At 40.1% G+C, this 16,559-nt stretch overlaps 1 protein-coding gene across 1 annotated transcript in view; it reads right to left on the bottom strand.

Moving 5' to 3' along the window:
• Window positions 1–16,559, bottom strand: part of DOP1A (DOP1 leucine zipper like protein A) — a 140,792-nt gene that overhangs the window by 52,319 nt on the left and 71,914 nt on the right. The window contains exons 7-12 of the mRNA XM_045009646.1: window positions 15,583–15,682; window positions 8,593–8,702; window positions 5,912–6,020; window positions 4,190–4,310; window positions 2,855–2,974; window positions 993–1,107 (exon numbers count right to left, since the gene is read on the bottom strand). Of these exons, the coding sequence (XP_044865581.1) occupies window positions 993–1,107; window positions 2,855–2,974; window positions 4,190–4,310; window positions 5,912–6,020; window positions 8,593–8,702; window positions 15,583–15,682 (675 nt within the window). The remainder of the gene's footprint in view (window positions 1–992; window positions 1,108–2,854; window positions 2,975–4,189; window positions 4,311–5,911; window positions 6,021–8,592; window positions 8,703–15,582; window positions 15,683–16,559) is intronic.

Genomic DNA, 16,559 nt, shown 5'->3' with positions numbered 1-16,559 from the left:
TTTGCTTTTTTGGTTGTTGTTGTTGTCTCTGCTGCTGCCTGATTGTGTACTTCTGGTTCCAAATGAGGTATGTAGTTGACCGGCCAGTTCATAACTCTGAGGTTCTAATGTACAACTATCACATATATTTAAATTTATTCTAAACTTCTTAACAATGCAAGTGGCAAATAAAATCTAGACGTCCTCCAAGTCTGATATCCTATACATTAACTTTATGAGGGATAAAAGGGAATTGATTTTCAGTATCTTTTTAATCATTGAATATGCTCAGCATTTTCAGAATTTTAAATCTCCTTCATTTATACTACAAAGAGATTACAAAGAATTTTATAACATTGATAGGGTTAAAAAAATACCCCCAGTTCCCTTTGTATTTAAATTTTCTCAAAATAGAGATTTAAGAGTGAAAAGTATCAAATAATTAATAACTAAAGGAAAAACAGGCTGAATACCATACCTGACACAGCACTCTCATACTTCTAGTAGGCTTTGAAATGAGAAAGCAAAAGAATTGAGGAGGGAAGACAGACACAGGAAAAAAAAGTTCTAGCAGTCTTCATCAAATAAACCAATGTCAATAGATAAAAGAAGATAAATATCTTACTGTGACATTCAGAACAATTAGCACCCAATGAATTGCATCATCTAACTATTTGTTGTATAAAACCGCAAAGCAACAGGTTACATTTGTAACTAATACAATGTAAATTTTAGAGAAGGAAAAGATGGGATAAAATTCAAAACAGAATTAGATGACAAACAAGCTAACAGAACTTGCAGGCTCATGCACCAGAAGAACATAAAGACTGATTTGCTTATGTGATAAAATCCATCCAATACACCCAAAACCTTTTTCCACTTCTTCTAAAAGAATCTACCAATTTATGCTAAACTCACTTGTAGACAAAGTTTGCTTTCAAAAGTGCTTTATAATCAGAGTTCAGAAGTACTGTCCTCATATACCTACAAGCAATGAAGAAAGGAATTCTTACCAAAGAAACTATATCCAACAAAAAATCCACTAGTAGGCAGAAATTGGTCAGGGGCAGCTCAGATGACTCATTACCACCTACAGGCCCAGTCTGAAGTCTAGCCTGCAGTGTCCTCCTATGAAATTAAAATATGTTATTGTTGTTTTTGTTTACATAGGACACGATTAAGTAACAAATTAATTCATACGTGCGTACGTCAAGGATGCTGCATAAGAACAAACTAGTAAACTTTTGTGGAGGTAGCTAATAGAAAAAAAGCATTTGGCCAGTTGTTCCTTCTTCAACAAACAGTTAAATCAGTTTATAGATGACCATACAATCCTTATCTATCTGAAATACAAAGGAAGTTCAATATTTTATGAAGGGCAGCCACACCATTGTGTGCTGTGACCCATCACATCTCATAAAATATGCAAGGCTGGGCTACAGGAAATTGTTTTGGTAAATCCATTTATTTTCCCCTCACTTGGTGGTTGCCTGTTTTCTTTCACTCAGAAATTCAGAATCTGCTTAAAACACAACAAAATGGAACAAATCCCCCTCCCCACCAAAGTTAAATATTACCAAATAGTAACCAATTTCATCTCAGTTTTCAGGAAACTCAGACTTTCAAGGAAGTTGCTATTATTCTGTGCCTCACAGACTGGCAACTTTATCTATAGCGCTCTCAAAGTCCTAGTCTGAAATCCATAGATTTCTTCTAATTAAAATTCCCACTGTGGGAAAAATAGCTTTCTGTGCAGAGTATCATCATATAGATGAAATTTAATACCCACTTATAAATAGTAACTTACATTCATATATTTATCCTTGAGAATCTCTCAAGGCTCCTTTTGCCATAATTCTGACTTAGTGGAGGTAGCATTGCCTTGAAAGGATATGAAGGACCAGTGAAAATACCTTCTAATTTTCTAAATGTTTTTAAATTGAACAAAGACCATGACTCAATGCCTAAAAAGAGGAACACCTGTAAGGAACGCTCTCTCCACGTAGGAGGACAGTAGTTTCTCAATCTCAGATCTGTACAGTATTTAATAGAAGGGGAAAGAGTCCAAGCACTGTAAGCACCGATGCACATCTTTTGCTAGCCACGCAGATTGTTGATCAGAGGGAAAAGTTTTCAAAACCCTTTTGGGACACAGGCTAAGAGACCAACTAACTAAAACACACACACACTTCTAGTTAATCTTGTCAAGTATATCATATGCTACAGATAATGAATTTATAGGAGGATACCTTGATTACATGGTGAGTAAGTGTATACCAATCTACCCAAAACCTTTTCTTGTCACTTTTTCCAAAGGAATTTACTCATCCATGCTGAAGAAGCAGTGGTAGGAAGACAAGAGAGATCTGCAAAGATTTCTCTTACTAAAATCAAGTTATCAATATCTTGATTATTCCCAGATCAAGAAAGGGAACTAAAAATCATCTGAATCTCAGAAATTAGGCCTGGTCTATACTTCAAAGTTTTACCGGTTTAACTACTTTGGTTACAGGGTGGGATTTATTTATTTATTTATTTATTACTGAAATAGCTATACCGGTAAAAGTCCTAGTGCAGATACAGTTATATCAGTATAAAGTGACTTATACTGGTATACTTATTACCCTCCCCATGCAAGAGTAGCTATACCAGAACAAACTACCTTTATACTGATATAACTGCATCCACACTAGGGGGATTGCATTGCTTTAACTATACAGATATAGTTACACCAATACAAGTTTCTAGTATAGACAAGCCTTTGCAGGTGGAGTACAACTATTAGTACATCTTGTCCACCTCCCTGTCAATACACAAACAAAAAAATGTAAAACCAACTTCAATTTTACATTTACGGCAATTAAATATAACTTACCTACAACATTCTTCAAACCAACGAGCAATGTAATCCCACATATAATAAGGCTCAAAGGAATTAAAGAGAAGATTGGCAGTTTTAATCAGCTCTGCAGTTTTCTTATTTTCCCTCAGTTTGCTAAAAGAAAATAAGAAGTAGTAGTACAATTTAATGTATATTACTATGCTGTGATTTAAGTGTTATGCAAAGGCGTATCATTCTGAGCTGACTCATTGCAATGCTGATATTAACACACTCGTTCCCTCCCACTCCTTTAATGGCAGCTCTTCAGCTGGGCATGCACTATAGCTCTTTACATCATGTCCTTGCATGGTTGCCATACTTCTTGCTCATCCCACTTTGTCTCAGATCTGTTTTCCCATGTTCTACTTATTTTTACTGGATCTGGGTTCCAATTTTCATTCTTATTTTTCTTTATTTTATTTTTCTCCCCCTTCCCTGTCCTCCAACATTCTGTTTCCCTCTTTGTCTCCCTTTAATTGTCCTTTCCACCAGCTGCCTCTCCCTCTGACTCCACCCTCCTGGTCTCTTTACTGCCCTAGTTTTACTCTCCCCTTTTCTCCTCCCTGATGGCTTCTCTTTCTCTGCCACCCCCATAATCCAGAGAGATCTGTACTAGATCTCTTTTGTTGCCTCTCTTTATGTGCAAGAGCAGATCAGAGGCTCTCTAACCAGGTGTCTACCTCTACAGCCTCCCAACTTCTGTTGCTTCATAAATGCAGCTTCTCTTCATGTTTCCAAAGACAAGTGACCTAAGGGGAGCTCACCTGCTGCTCCCTAGTTTCAGCCATATCTGGGAAGTGATTCTGCAGTGGGGATAGGAGTGGGTCACTTTCCCCACTCATACCATCTTCTTCTCTCTGCTGACACCTCACATAACTTCACCCGCCAGCCTCCCACCCTCTCACTGCTTTTCTCATGAGTGCCAAACATGGGAAAGAGAGAGCTCTTAGAACTCTCTCCCTGCCCCTCCATGACACGCAGCATTCACATGGAGTTCTGCATTCACACCAGTAAATGTACATTTACAGTAAACAATTGCAAAATAAAGTGACTGATATTTGTACCTTTTTAGCACAGTAAATGTCATTAAAAAAAATAAAACTATAGATGTCCATTCCATTATGTCCCAAGGAAAAGCTTCAATTGAGATCAATGAGAGCTTTGCCATTCCTTTCAGAGGAGCAGGCTCCTAGATATTGCTGCATATTTAGCATGCACTAATAAATAGCAGAACTTAAATAATGTTTAATGTTTATATTTAAAATGTACTGGTATATTATTGTCTGTTAAAGAGGAAGCATATGTTATATTCTTTTATCTGTACTCTACCTGCTTAGTTGTGTGTGATCTTTGCTGAAGGAAGGTTCCATTTGAAGATCCAGCTCAGCTTTGCATTGTGTATATAATGTTCTAAATACTTCAATCAATACATCTTCTAAGATTACAGGTCCTAAAATGACCATGAGAAATAGCTGCAATGACAACCTTGTAAAATTAAAGACATTCCAATGATCAGTATCTGAACCCTAATCAAATCATTGGCATCTACAGTTTCATTTACTACAGCCACAAAATCACTTTTACTCAGATAACTTACAAAGCTGAACAGAAACCCACTTATACGTTGTGCATTCTTATGCATAGTAGAATTTAAAACTATACATATTTTATACAATGATATTCTATTCAATAGGATGTGCAAGAAATTATCCATGTGGATGCTAGTGTGTTAAATTTATCTCATAAAGCTAAATCTTGACACCTCATGATGAAAATTTACCTGAGAGTGAAAGGTAAAAAATTAGAAGTAAAATATTTTGAGCATCTTTACTCTGATTCAGTTGAAGTGGGTTCTTCTCCATTTCTAGCTACAAGTGTGCAAGAAATCTTTGCATCAGACTCACATCAGATTCCAACAAACTCCTGAGGTTTAAGAAAAGCATCTGACTTTGAAATGAGTTGCAATAGTTCACAAAGTGATCTGTCTTCAGAGGAGGAGAACAGCTTTCTGTGCTTTCTCTTGGCCTCATCATGCTCCCATTTGTGGGAACACCACCACTGATCTGCAGGAGCAAAGTCTGTGTTGAATCTGCCAAACCAATTTGCCAACACAATCCTCACGGCTGTGCTCACTTCATTAAATCTTAATGTGTGCAGTATCAGTAAGATTTAAACTGACTGGCTCAGAAATTACAAGTGACTGAAAAACCAAACTATGGTATCTGATAAAAAAATAGTTAAGACTTTGACTTCTTCTCAGTCATTCATGATTTCTGAGCCAGGCATTTTAAATTTTACTGACACTGCATATGTTAAGATTGAGTGAAGCGAGAACAGCTATGTGGATCATGTTGGCAAAATTCCATACATATGTATCATCTCGCCACATCCCCCCATTTTTAATTTCCACTTACTGTGGAAAATGTTTGTAAATATTAAGAAACTTAGTTACTTGTTTGTTTATTAAAATGACTACATTCTTTAAAAGCCAATCCATTCTTACTGATAAGCTCTTCATGTACTAGAAAAAATGTGATATTATATTTTTAATATTTCAAAAGTGCGTGTGTTGGGATAATGAGGAAGGGGCCTTGGGATGACATGAACAGTAGCTATTGGGATATTTTTCCCATTTCTCTGTAACAGTGTGGTGGCTATGGTTTTTTTTCTTAGAGAATTAAAAATCTAAACAGCATTCCCCTCAAGATTCAAACAACTTTGGGAAGATCAATTTTGGGGCCTAAACTACTTCTCAGCATTACTTTAACTTCAGATTTACTGCATGGAGCAGAACAGTTAGGCTTTTAGGGGGAGTGAGAAAGTAGTATGCGATTAGATTGGAAGACACTATATAGTCCAACTCTACCGTCTATTTACTGCACATTTCTTTTTGTCAAGTGAACACTTGAGCATACCTACTACTTTGTTAATATCCTCTGCTTAAGAACGTTATCCAGACCATTGCTTTACATGCTAGTCAAACAAAAGAATTAATAATTTTTATCAAAATGTAATGAAAAATGTATTGAAGTTTAGAATATATGAGAGTACCTAGTTCAGGTTTGTCCAGTAAACTGATAAGAATCCGAAAAGGCTTTAGATCCTGCATCAGTGTGCTCTCTTCTCCATGTCCATTAACTTGTAAGATTCCCACCATTGCCTATAAAAAGCATACACAGATCAGAAAATCAAGAAGAAAAGAACACCTCCTGAAACAGGCAATTATGAAAACATGCAAAAAGGGGAATTACTCACAGTGGAGGAGACCCTTTTTTCTTACCTCCCTGCAGCTCAGTCTCCATACCTAGGCATTCCCCTTATTGTTGATAACATCACATTCTATTCCACAGAAGTGGAATATATTCTAATATTTGTAGAAGGGTGGGGAACCACACAGTATAGTAGCATAAATAGATGCTTACTCAAAATTTCTTAAGAGTAATGAACAAGGGGTATAAAGTGATAATGTAGCTGCTTGAGAAGGTAAAAAAAAATTAAATACAGGGCTGAATAAAACAGTAATCTGCCTATTCAGGATGCACCTTGGCTGTCAGACTATTTTCTTTAGCTCAGCTGTATGGAACAAGTAGCAATGAGATCTTCACAAGGAAGGGAAAACAATGAGCTCCTATACTGAAGTACTTTATTCCATGGCACCAGAGGCAGAATAAAACTAACTAGACTCTCACAAGCTATTTAGTTTCTCTCTGCTGCTGGCACAGCAATCTGAGTAGGAGCTAGTGCATTTCTTCTACAGCTTCTAAAAAAGAGAAGAGGAGAAAGAAGGAAGAGAAAAGAGAAGACAATGGGAACAAGATAGAAAAAAGGTTTGATCTTTCATCTACTAAGAGGTGAGTATCACACAGTATCTTGAAAAATCTTCTACACCTGAACATAGAGGTGAGCTCTCCTCTTTATTGGGAAAAACAGGTATCCTCTACCTTGAGCATGACTGCTAAGAAAAAATGGAACTGGATTGTATGAATATTGGCACCCTGTCTAGCATCCTGAGAGAGAGAAAAGGTTAAATGGATAAAGGCATCAGTCAAGACATCCAGGTGAATGAAAGACACAGGAATGGATTTAATCTGCAGGTCATAACTTTATTACCTTAACAATGGGCAAGGGCTGGAATGCACCCTCTCGCTCTCACAAACAGGTGTTTCACTGGGCCCCTTGCGTTGCTACACGGCTTCCTCCATATAACCAATAATTCAAGGTCAACTCTCTTCAGCCTCCCACTAGGATTCAGCTCACTTATGAATCATCTTGTCCTTCCCTCCAGAAGGAGGGCAGAAGGTTCCCAGGGGAACCTTAGCCTTTGAAGACTTACAGTCTCCCCTTTTCACAAGAAACAGACCAGCCAAATCCCAAGTCTCATTACATCTGACAGCTGGCCCTTTTAGCTCGTATTCACAATGGACACCAGCCAAGACAAGCTGAGATGACCTAACCCTTTCTATATTAACTCCTAATGTTAGGGCTGGTCTACACTAAGGGGGAAAATCGATATAAGATACGCAACTTCAGCTACGTGAATAACGTAGCTGAAGTCGAAGTATCTTATATCGATCACTTACCCGTCCTCACGGCGCGGGATCGATGTCCGGGGCTCCCCATGTCGACTCCGCCACCGCCGTTCGCGGTGGTGGAGTTCCGGAGTCGACAGGAGCGCGTTCGGGGATCGATATATCGCGTCTAGATGAGACGCGATATATCGATCCCTGAAAAATCGATCGCTACCCGCTGATACGGCGGGTAGTGAAGACGTAGCCTTAGAGTTCCCATTCTTTCTTACTCCTTTTAACCTAACTGTGCCTCCAAAATGCTGTGAGGAAGGGAAAAACCCCACTGGACTCTTTCCATTGTAGTCCAATGAAAAAATTCCTTCCTGATCCCCAAAACTGGTGGTCAGTCTGACCCAGAGCAGCCTTGAAACACATCTCCATATATCTTAACTAATGGAAGAGAGGGTGAGGAATTAATTGAGGCAAGTCTGCCTCCAGATGCCCAGGAAGGCTTTAAATGGAGGGGGAATGGTTCTGAGGCCCACTGTCCATTACCCTTCAGTCAGCAAGCCAATAGGTAGCAGAAAAGCCTCCCTGTCCCTGGCATAGTCCTGCATGTACCAGAGACCAGAGGAAGGGGTCTCCCTTCTCCACTTGTGGGGACTGGTCATCCCCTGCTAGTCTAACCAAACTCCCTCTCCCCCACCGCTGAGACAAGGATGGACATTTTTGTCATCTGTACAAGTGGGAACGGGGCCTCTCCAAATTTGTTCTGTGGATAAGTAGACTTCAGTCTGCCGCGCTGTCAATCAAGTACCTTCCATAAGTGCTACTCTGGCTAACAGAGAGGAAGCAGTAGAGGAGAGATGGGATTAAAATACTTCCATATAATATTATTGTTTTAAAGAAGAGAGTGCTAGCCAATGTTTCACACTAAGCTTTTCATTGAAATCTAAGAGTTCTAGAATAATTATTTATTTTACAGACAAGGATATATTACAAAAAGGCAGATCTTCTAAAGTTTCCTCATAAAAAGACAGAAATTACATGAATATATTGAGATGGCCAAATAGCGGATGAGGAAACAGCAATTTTTGTCAAGACAATTCTTAACAGAAAGAATATGTTTTATAATAAGGTTTGTTTATAAGGATTTATATTGATGCAAAGAATAGTTTCATAATGAGTAATGTAAAAAAAAAAAAAAAACCAACATATTGATACCTGGACCAACATTTCCTTAGAAAAGGTATTGAAATAGTAAGTGGCATGTTCCTCAGGATTGCTATGTCTTGTGCTTCTAGGTCCTACGATAGCACCATTATTATCAAAACCTTCAAGCAAACAAGAGACATGACACATTAATATTTATCTTTTTATGTTTTCTTCATCAATTTTTTAAAACAGTGGATCAACTTGCACTGTTAACTTACCAATTTGTAGTCCAAGTAATGTCGGCAAGAGAAAGACCATTTTACATAGTTTAATAAAAGAAACTAATCATTTAAGTATTCAAATCAAAGTATACTAATCAAATCAAAGTATACTAATCAAAAAGTATTAAGCTGACTGCTCTGCGAGTACACTCTGGAGTTTTAGTTTTCATTGAACACACTGCTAGCAGGGCTGGCTCCAGCGTTTTTGCCGCCCCAAGTAGTGAAAACAAACAAACAAAAAGCCGCAATTGGCTCTACCACCGCCGCTTCATTCTTCGGCAGCAATTTGGCAGCAGGTCCTTCCCTCTGAGAGGGACTGAGGGACCTGCCGCTGAATTGCGGCTGAAGAGCCGGATGTGCCGCCCCTTTCCATTGGCCGCCCCAAGCACCTGCTTGCTGCGCTGGTGCCTGGAGCCAGCCCTGACTGCTAGATAGTTACATTAGTTTTTACAAGAAAAATGTAGACGTCAAAAAATACAGTATGTTCTACAGTATGCATCTTCAAAGTCAATGTACTGTAGCAGCAGAAACAACAATTACAAAGAACCGTAGTTAACACTATTGAACGCTGTATAGCAGATTTTAAACATCAGAGGACCGCAGAGACCAAAGCCAATGAAGCTATTGTCCTAATGTTGTATTCTAAATTATTTATACACGTAAAAGGAATATCAAAGTTAACTAGTAAATCATTTACAAAAAAAGATTCATATGCTAAGGAAACCAACTTGATCACTGAAAAATTATGTGAATGAAATATCTAGTTTCCTCTCTGAAAATTTAATCTTTTCTTACAGAAATTCAACATTTTCCTGATGAGCTTTAAAAAAAAAAAAAAAGCTGCTGAAAACAACAACATTTCTTCAGAAGTAGTTTTCATATTTTCTGCTCAAGAATGATGAAAAACAGAAGTGTAATAGGTCCTCTGCCCGCCCCTCTTCCTGGGGCCCACTGGCTGCCCCAATAAAGCACAGAGAGGCGGCTTCTTCTGCAGCACCCGTGGCTTTATTTACACATGTTCTCCCACCCCCAGTGATACACTATATACAGAGCACTGTCTCTTCTTCCACACAGAGTCTGCCCTCAGCCTGGAGACTGACCTTCCCCTGGCCATTCCCCCTTCTTCTGGCTGCCAGCCAGCCTTTATAGCCCTTGAACCCTCAGGCCCTCAGGTGCAACCAGTTCTAACAGCCAGGCACCAGACTTCTCCCCAGCCCCAATCTATTTCCCCTGATTGGGGCTGGCTGAGCAGGGGTTAATTAGGTGCCTTTGCACCAGCACCCTGCTACAAGAAGAAAAAGTAGAAAGGATGTCATTTAGTTTCAACTGAAAATAAACTAGTATTAAGGACATCTATTGAGAGCTAACGCAGATTTAAAAATGTTTAGTAAGATTTTTGTTTCTATTTAGTTTTCATAAAACTGTGCATTATGATAGAAGAATGATGAGGAATAGCTAAAAACAGACATGCAAGTACTATACTATGAAAACTTAGGCCTAAAAGAGCCTCACCACTTAGTTAAAAGAAGAGTGTTTTTATATTTACAGTAGAATCTTCATTGGTAATACAGAGCAACACAACACCAATTAACTCAAAGAAAAAATTATTAATAAAAGCTATACATATCAATTAAATGGAAAACAGAGGTTATATAATTGTACAGAATTTGGGCTATGCCTACTCATTGTGTGCTAATTCTGCAACACTTGTACATGCTGAACTATGCAGCCACTCCATTTACCGAAATCACATTGTTGTCGGTGGAAATTGCACCCATGGAATAGCTGTGGAATCTGCCGTCAATAATTTTAAGAAAATAGTGTGAAGTCACACCATGAGTTAGAGAAAGGCCTGTTCTACACTACAGGGTTAGCTCGAATTTAGCCGCGTTAGGTTGATTTAAAAATGAATGCATCCCCACAACCAACCCTGTTCTGTCAACCTAAAGGGCTCTTTAAAATCGACTTCTGTACTCCTCCCCAGCGTGGGGAGTAGCGCTAAAATAGACTTTTCTGGGTCGAATTTGGGGTAGTGCAGACGCAAATCGACAGTATTGGCTTCCAGGAGCTATCCCAGAGTGCTCCACTGTGACTGCTCTGGACAGCACTTTCAACTCCGATGCATTAGCCAGATACACAGGAAAAGCCCCGTGAACTTTTGAATTTCATTTCCTGTTTGATCAGCGTGGTGAACTCAACAGCACAGTTGCATGCAGTCCCCCCAGTATCGTAGAGCGTAGAATGTTTCTACGCTCCCCTTAACATCTCTGTCCCTGAGGTTATCGCAGATTAGAAGGCGAAAAAACCAAACTCGTGATGACATGTTTTCTGAACTCATGCAGCCCTTCCACACTGATAGGGCACAGCTTAATGCATGGAGGCATTCAGTGGCAGAGGCCAGGAAAGAATTAAGTGAGCGCGAAGAGCAGAGGCAGGATGCGATGCTGAGGCTAACAGGGGAGCAAACGCTCATGATGAAGCGTCTGCTGGAGCTGCAGGAAAGCCAACAGGAGCACAGACCCCTGCTGCATCCACTGTATAACTGCCTACCTTCCTCCCCATGTTCCATAGCCTCCTCACCCAGACGCCCAAGAATGCAGCGGGGAGGGGAGGCTCCGAGCACCGAGCCACTCCACTCCAGAGGATGGCCCAAGCAACAGAAGGCTGTCATTCAAACAGTTTGATTTTTAGTGTGACTACAATAAGCAATGAGGCCTTGTCCTTCCCTCCTCCTCCACCCCACCCGGGCTACCTGGTCCGTTCTCTTTTTTTTTTTTTTAATTAATATAGAAAGAATGCATGGTTTCAAAATAATAGTTACTTTATTTTGAAGGGAGGAGAGTGGTTGGCTTACAGGGAATTAAAATCAACAAAGGGGGGCGGGTTTGCATCAAGGAGAAAGACACCCAACTGTCACACACTGGACAGTCATGAAACTGGTTTTCAAAGCCTCTCTGATGCGCAGCGCGCCTTGCTGTGCTCTTCTAATCGCCCTGGTGTCTGGCTGCTCAAAATCGGATGCCAGGCGATTTGCCTCAACCTCTCACCCTGCCATAAATGTCTGCCCCTTACTCTCACAGATATTATGGAACACACAGCAAGCAGCAATAACAATGGGAATGTTGTTTGCGCTGAGGTCTGACCAACAGTGCCAGCGAGCTTTTAAACGTCTGAAGGCACATTCTACCACCACTCTGTACTTGCTCAGCCTATAGTTGAACTGCTCCTTACTACTGTCCAGGCTTCATGAACGGATCCCCCAAGGTCATCGCTGGGGAGCAGGAGAGCAGAGTTGCAGGGGAAGTGATTGAGCCATACAATGATGGAGGTTGCTAGTGTCACAACCCTATACATAGTTATGGCTTCTGTATGGCCAATTGTCGGTCCACGGCCATCTTGTTCTGCTAAAAGGACAAGGCAGCCTCCATCTTGGACCAGGTTCTTGTTCCACAGGAGAGGTCAGAGACCTAATTCTGCCCAGCAACACCGTGGTGTCGTGTGCAACCCTGAGGTGCGGTGTGCAACCCTGAGGTGCGGTGTGCATTTTCCCGCTCTTTTTCGCCTGATCATCTAGGGGTCAGGCTAGTGCCTTGTGCCGTGTGCAGATCCTGTTGGCGTGGGGGGCAACAGTTCAGAGCCTGAAGGGTGTAGGAGCCAGGGACCAATCAGATGCTGACACGAGTGAGTGAGACCCTTCGAATAAAACTAGGTTTCTCCCCAAAATCTTTGTGGAGTGTCCGCGTGTCAGCTGAAGGGCCTGATCAACCTTTCAGCCAGGGTCTCCTCCCGGTATAGCTAGCTCGTGTCGTGTCGTTTTGGATTTATCGCTTTGGATTTATCGTTTTGGATCTATTTCCATCAGCTCGTCATGCTTCTGGTGTCTGCTCTGCTGGTCAGCTGCACCTGGAGTGCGGTATTTGCTTTCTAATTTCTGACAGTTTGCTTACCTAGCTTCCCCTCTTCCCCCCGCCCTTTAACTCGGTACCAAGTGTGTATACAGTATATGAGTTGAATTATTGAGCTCATAATTGCACAGTTGTCTAGTTTGTATAGTTGTTCTGAGTTTTAGTAGATAGTTAATTATAGACTGTTTTAAGTTGTGTGAGTTACTGCTCTGTCTTTGTCTGGAGTGTTTGGTGCTAGGTGCTGTCTCCACCTGAGGATTAGCTGACCAAGGGGTTTCTGTCCCCGCGGTCTGTGTGAGTGGAACCTGCACAATCGCAGCCGCACCACACTCTGGGTAAATCCCTTAGTGTGAAAGCAAGGGCGGTTGAGGCAGTGGCCTGTGGGTCTCTTTTTCTGTGTTGCACCAGGCACCGCTCTGACGAACCCGATTTCCTTCTTGTGTAACTGGTGTGTCTGCCTACTCAGTGTGAAGCAGTGAGCAGTATAGATTTGTATTGTTAATTATTTTTGGGTGTGTTTGTATTGTTTAATAACATCCCAGCTAAGAATTGCCTCCTCCTCCTCGGCCAACGTTGTAACTATCCCCCCAATAAACGCAGCCACTTGGCTTTAAACCTTATTCTGGTCCAGCCTGGTTTTTCCTCTCCCAATACCAAAGCTTATCGAACCGCAATCGGTTTCGGACAGCTAGGAGCTGGGCAGGGAAGACATTCCCAGAATCCCTGGCCAAGCTACATGTCCAACGAGGACGGTTACCAGTCCTACTGCACCATCTGCTGCCAGCAGCACCCAGGAGGACCAGTACGGATCCCCCGAGCTCGTCGCTGGGGAGCAGGAGAACAGAGTTGCAGAGGAAGCAGTAGATGATGACGGTTAGCAGTCCTAATGCACCATCTGCTGCGAAGGCAAGGAGCTGCTGCTGTGTAGCAATGCCAGCTGCTGCAGGTGCTTCTGTTTCGAATGCTTGGAGGTCCAGGTAGGGAAAGGTACCTCGGCGAAGGCAAAAGAGCAAGAGTCCTGTGATTGACACATGTAGCAGGTCCAGAAGTGATATGGGGTGTTACAGCGCCAACCGGACTGGAATGTACAGCTGCAAGACTTCTTCACCAGCGACAAAGGACAGGAATATGATGCACCTAAAACCTAAAAAGGCCCTCACATTTCCCAGAGTCACTACCCTTAATAACAGAATGCCAATGATTGCACTGGCTACTTGGATCACAACAGCCCCCACAGTAGACTTGCCCACAACAGCAGCGGTGACTGTGAGCTGAGCAGGCTCCATGCTTGCCGTGGTATGGCGTCTGCATGGGTAAGCCTGGAAAAAAGGTGTGAAATGATTGTCTGACGTTGCTTTCACGGAGGGAGGGGCGACTGACGACATGTACCCAAAACCACCTGTGACAATGTTTTTGCCCCATCAGACACTGGGAGCTTAACCCAGAATTCCAATGGGTGGCGGAGACTGCGGGAACTGTGGGATAGCTACCCACAGTGCACCGCTCCATAAGTCGATGCTAGCTATGGTGTTGAGGACACACTCCGCCGACTTAATGTATTTAGTGTGGACATAGGCAATTGACTGTATAAAATCGATTTCTAAAAATCGACTTCTATAAAATTGACCTAATTTTGTAGTGTAGACATACCCAAAGATGCATCAAATGTTGTTCTCAACATTCTCTGTAGAAGTTTCAAGTTCTGTTTTACAGAAAAAAGGATAGTTACTTAGATTTAACCTTAATTTGTTTTTTTTTTATTTTTTAAATGCAATTTCCTTTTATTTGGAAAAATTAGAGAAATGATCTACATATATAAATGTGTCTCCCTGTCTTCCTTAAAAAGACAAGTAGCAGCTCATAAAAGAGGCTTTGAACTGTGAAATAGATAAGAAAATAAAGTGTTTAATTGAAGTTGGAATTTTTGATCCTCCTGCTGAATGAACCCATCTGGCAGAACATGACATGAGTTTAATCAGCAGTATTTTAAAAAACAGTCAGAAGATAAACCAATTTCTATCATGAGTAAATATTGGTTTGATATTCAAAGATGTTTTTAAACTGATTAGAACTGATATTTTCCATAGCTCTTCATTATTCCTTTTTCTGACCAACTGGCATTATATCAAGATGAAAACTGTTATACAATGTGACGCTAAGCATCCATAATGTACCACTATTTTCACCAATGGAGACATTTTTAGCTACATGGCAGCTGCCCAAAATAGGCTAAGAAATGCTAATTTAGACCACAAATACTGTATACATTTACATACCTAAAGTTAAGCACATATATCAGTGTTTGTGGAATCAAGGAGTTAATATAAAATTTTACTTTTAAATATATTTCAACGTACCATTGTTCCCTTTATTCTCCTTACCCCTTCCTGCTTCAAATGTAAGGTACACTGACTTATGTCTTGTCTTAATTTAGACTATTAGATCTCTGGGGCAGGGACTGTCTTTTAACATGTACAGCTCCCAGCACAATGAGTCCCATTCCTGATTAGAGCCTATGGGTCCTACACTATAAGAAAATATATAAATAATTTATATCTAGCAAGGAATATTGTTATCATGGACTTTTTCACATGGCTGTGCTGACAAAAAGGTAATCGTTTTCTTATGTCACTTTTGATAAAATCAAAATCTGCTATGCACAACTTTTTCAGGGGTCTTTCTTTGCATAGTCTAATACATTGGTGGCAACTGTGTTAAACTCAAATATAGCATGAACATAATCAACACTGATTTTTATTTATCAAGTCATATACATAAGATTTCACCATTACCAGTACCTGGTATTATTTTTACCAAGTACATTCCTTTCTCTACCATTAAATAGTTAATTATCAAATGCAGTACAAACTTACCTAGAAGCCATGCATAAAGCCTTCGGTTGAGAGACATATCTCTGCGTAGTACTACATGAAGGGCTGCTGACAAAATTCTGATCATGTCTGGGCGCGTTGCCTGAAGAAATTAGGTATATTATTGTAGTTTAACCACAGAAAGTGACATCTGTAGCTGGCTAATGGATAAGTATTCACTGGATAAAAATTATTTAATTTCCTGAGACCTCTGAATTCATAGCAGTGAAGTACCACGAAGTTCTGAGTCTTAGGAAATCAAAAAGTAAGATTGCTATTTGGAACTGCCACCTATTAAAATGCTGCATGACACTGCAACCATAGTAGAAAATTGCTGCCTCTATTAACAGTCCATCACTGTACTACAATGTATTTCACTTTGCTTATCAAATGGAAGTCACAGAAGCAAACTGATTAAAATGCAATAAAAAATCCCCAGTGGATACACTCTTAAATAATTTTCTCCTCAATTATTAGTATTTGAAAAGCTCTAGTTTATGTGAATTTTAGAGCTCAAGAAAGGTACTACATGGATAGCTCTGACAAATAAAATTTGGGTTCCAACCAACCAAAATGTTTCAGGTCAATTCAAAATCAAGTGTTTTGCTTTTTCTATTTGTTTCAAGTTGATCAAATTGTTTCGGTCAATTCAAAATTAATTTTTTTATTATTTTTTTCATTTTGATTTGGCTGTTTTCAAGTGGAGTTTTTTTTACGCTTTTTGGGGATATTTTATCTTAAAAATTGGCCACATTACAATTTGAAACACCATTTTCAAATGAAAAGTCAAAACAAATAGTTCTCAAATGTTTCTATTTTTTCCAAATTTAGACCCAAATTTGCAAATAGTTTTAGAGCATGAAAAAAATGCATATTTCTAAAAACAAATCTATTAATCTAAAAATTTTTACTCAGCTGCAGTACCATCTAAACCCTTAAGTGGAAGGACCACCAAGAGGAGTGAGGGAGTAGTTCTATCT

Source organism: Mauremys mutica, chromosome 3 (genome assembly GCF_020497125.1).
Source record: "Mauremys mutica isolate MM-2020 ecotype Southern chromosome 3, ASM2049712v1, whole genome shotgun sequence".
In the NCBI taxonomy this organism is placed as follows: Eukaryota; Metazoa; Chordata; order Testudines; family Geoemydidae; genus Mauremys; species Mauremys mutica.
Note: the sequence above shows the minus strand (reverse complement) of the source record. Positions and strands in the feature narration are given on the sequence as shown.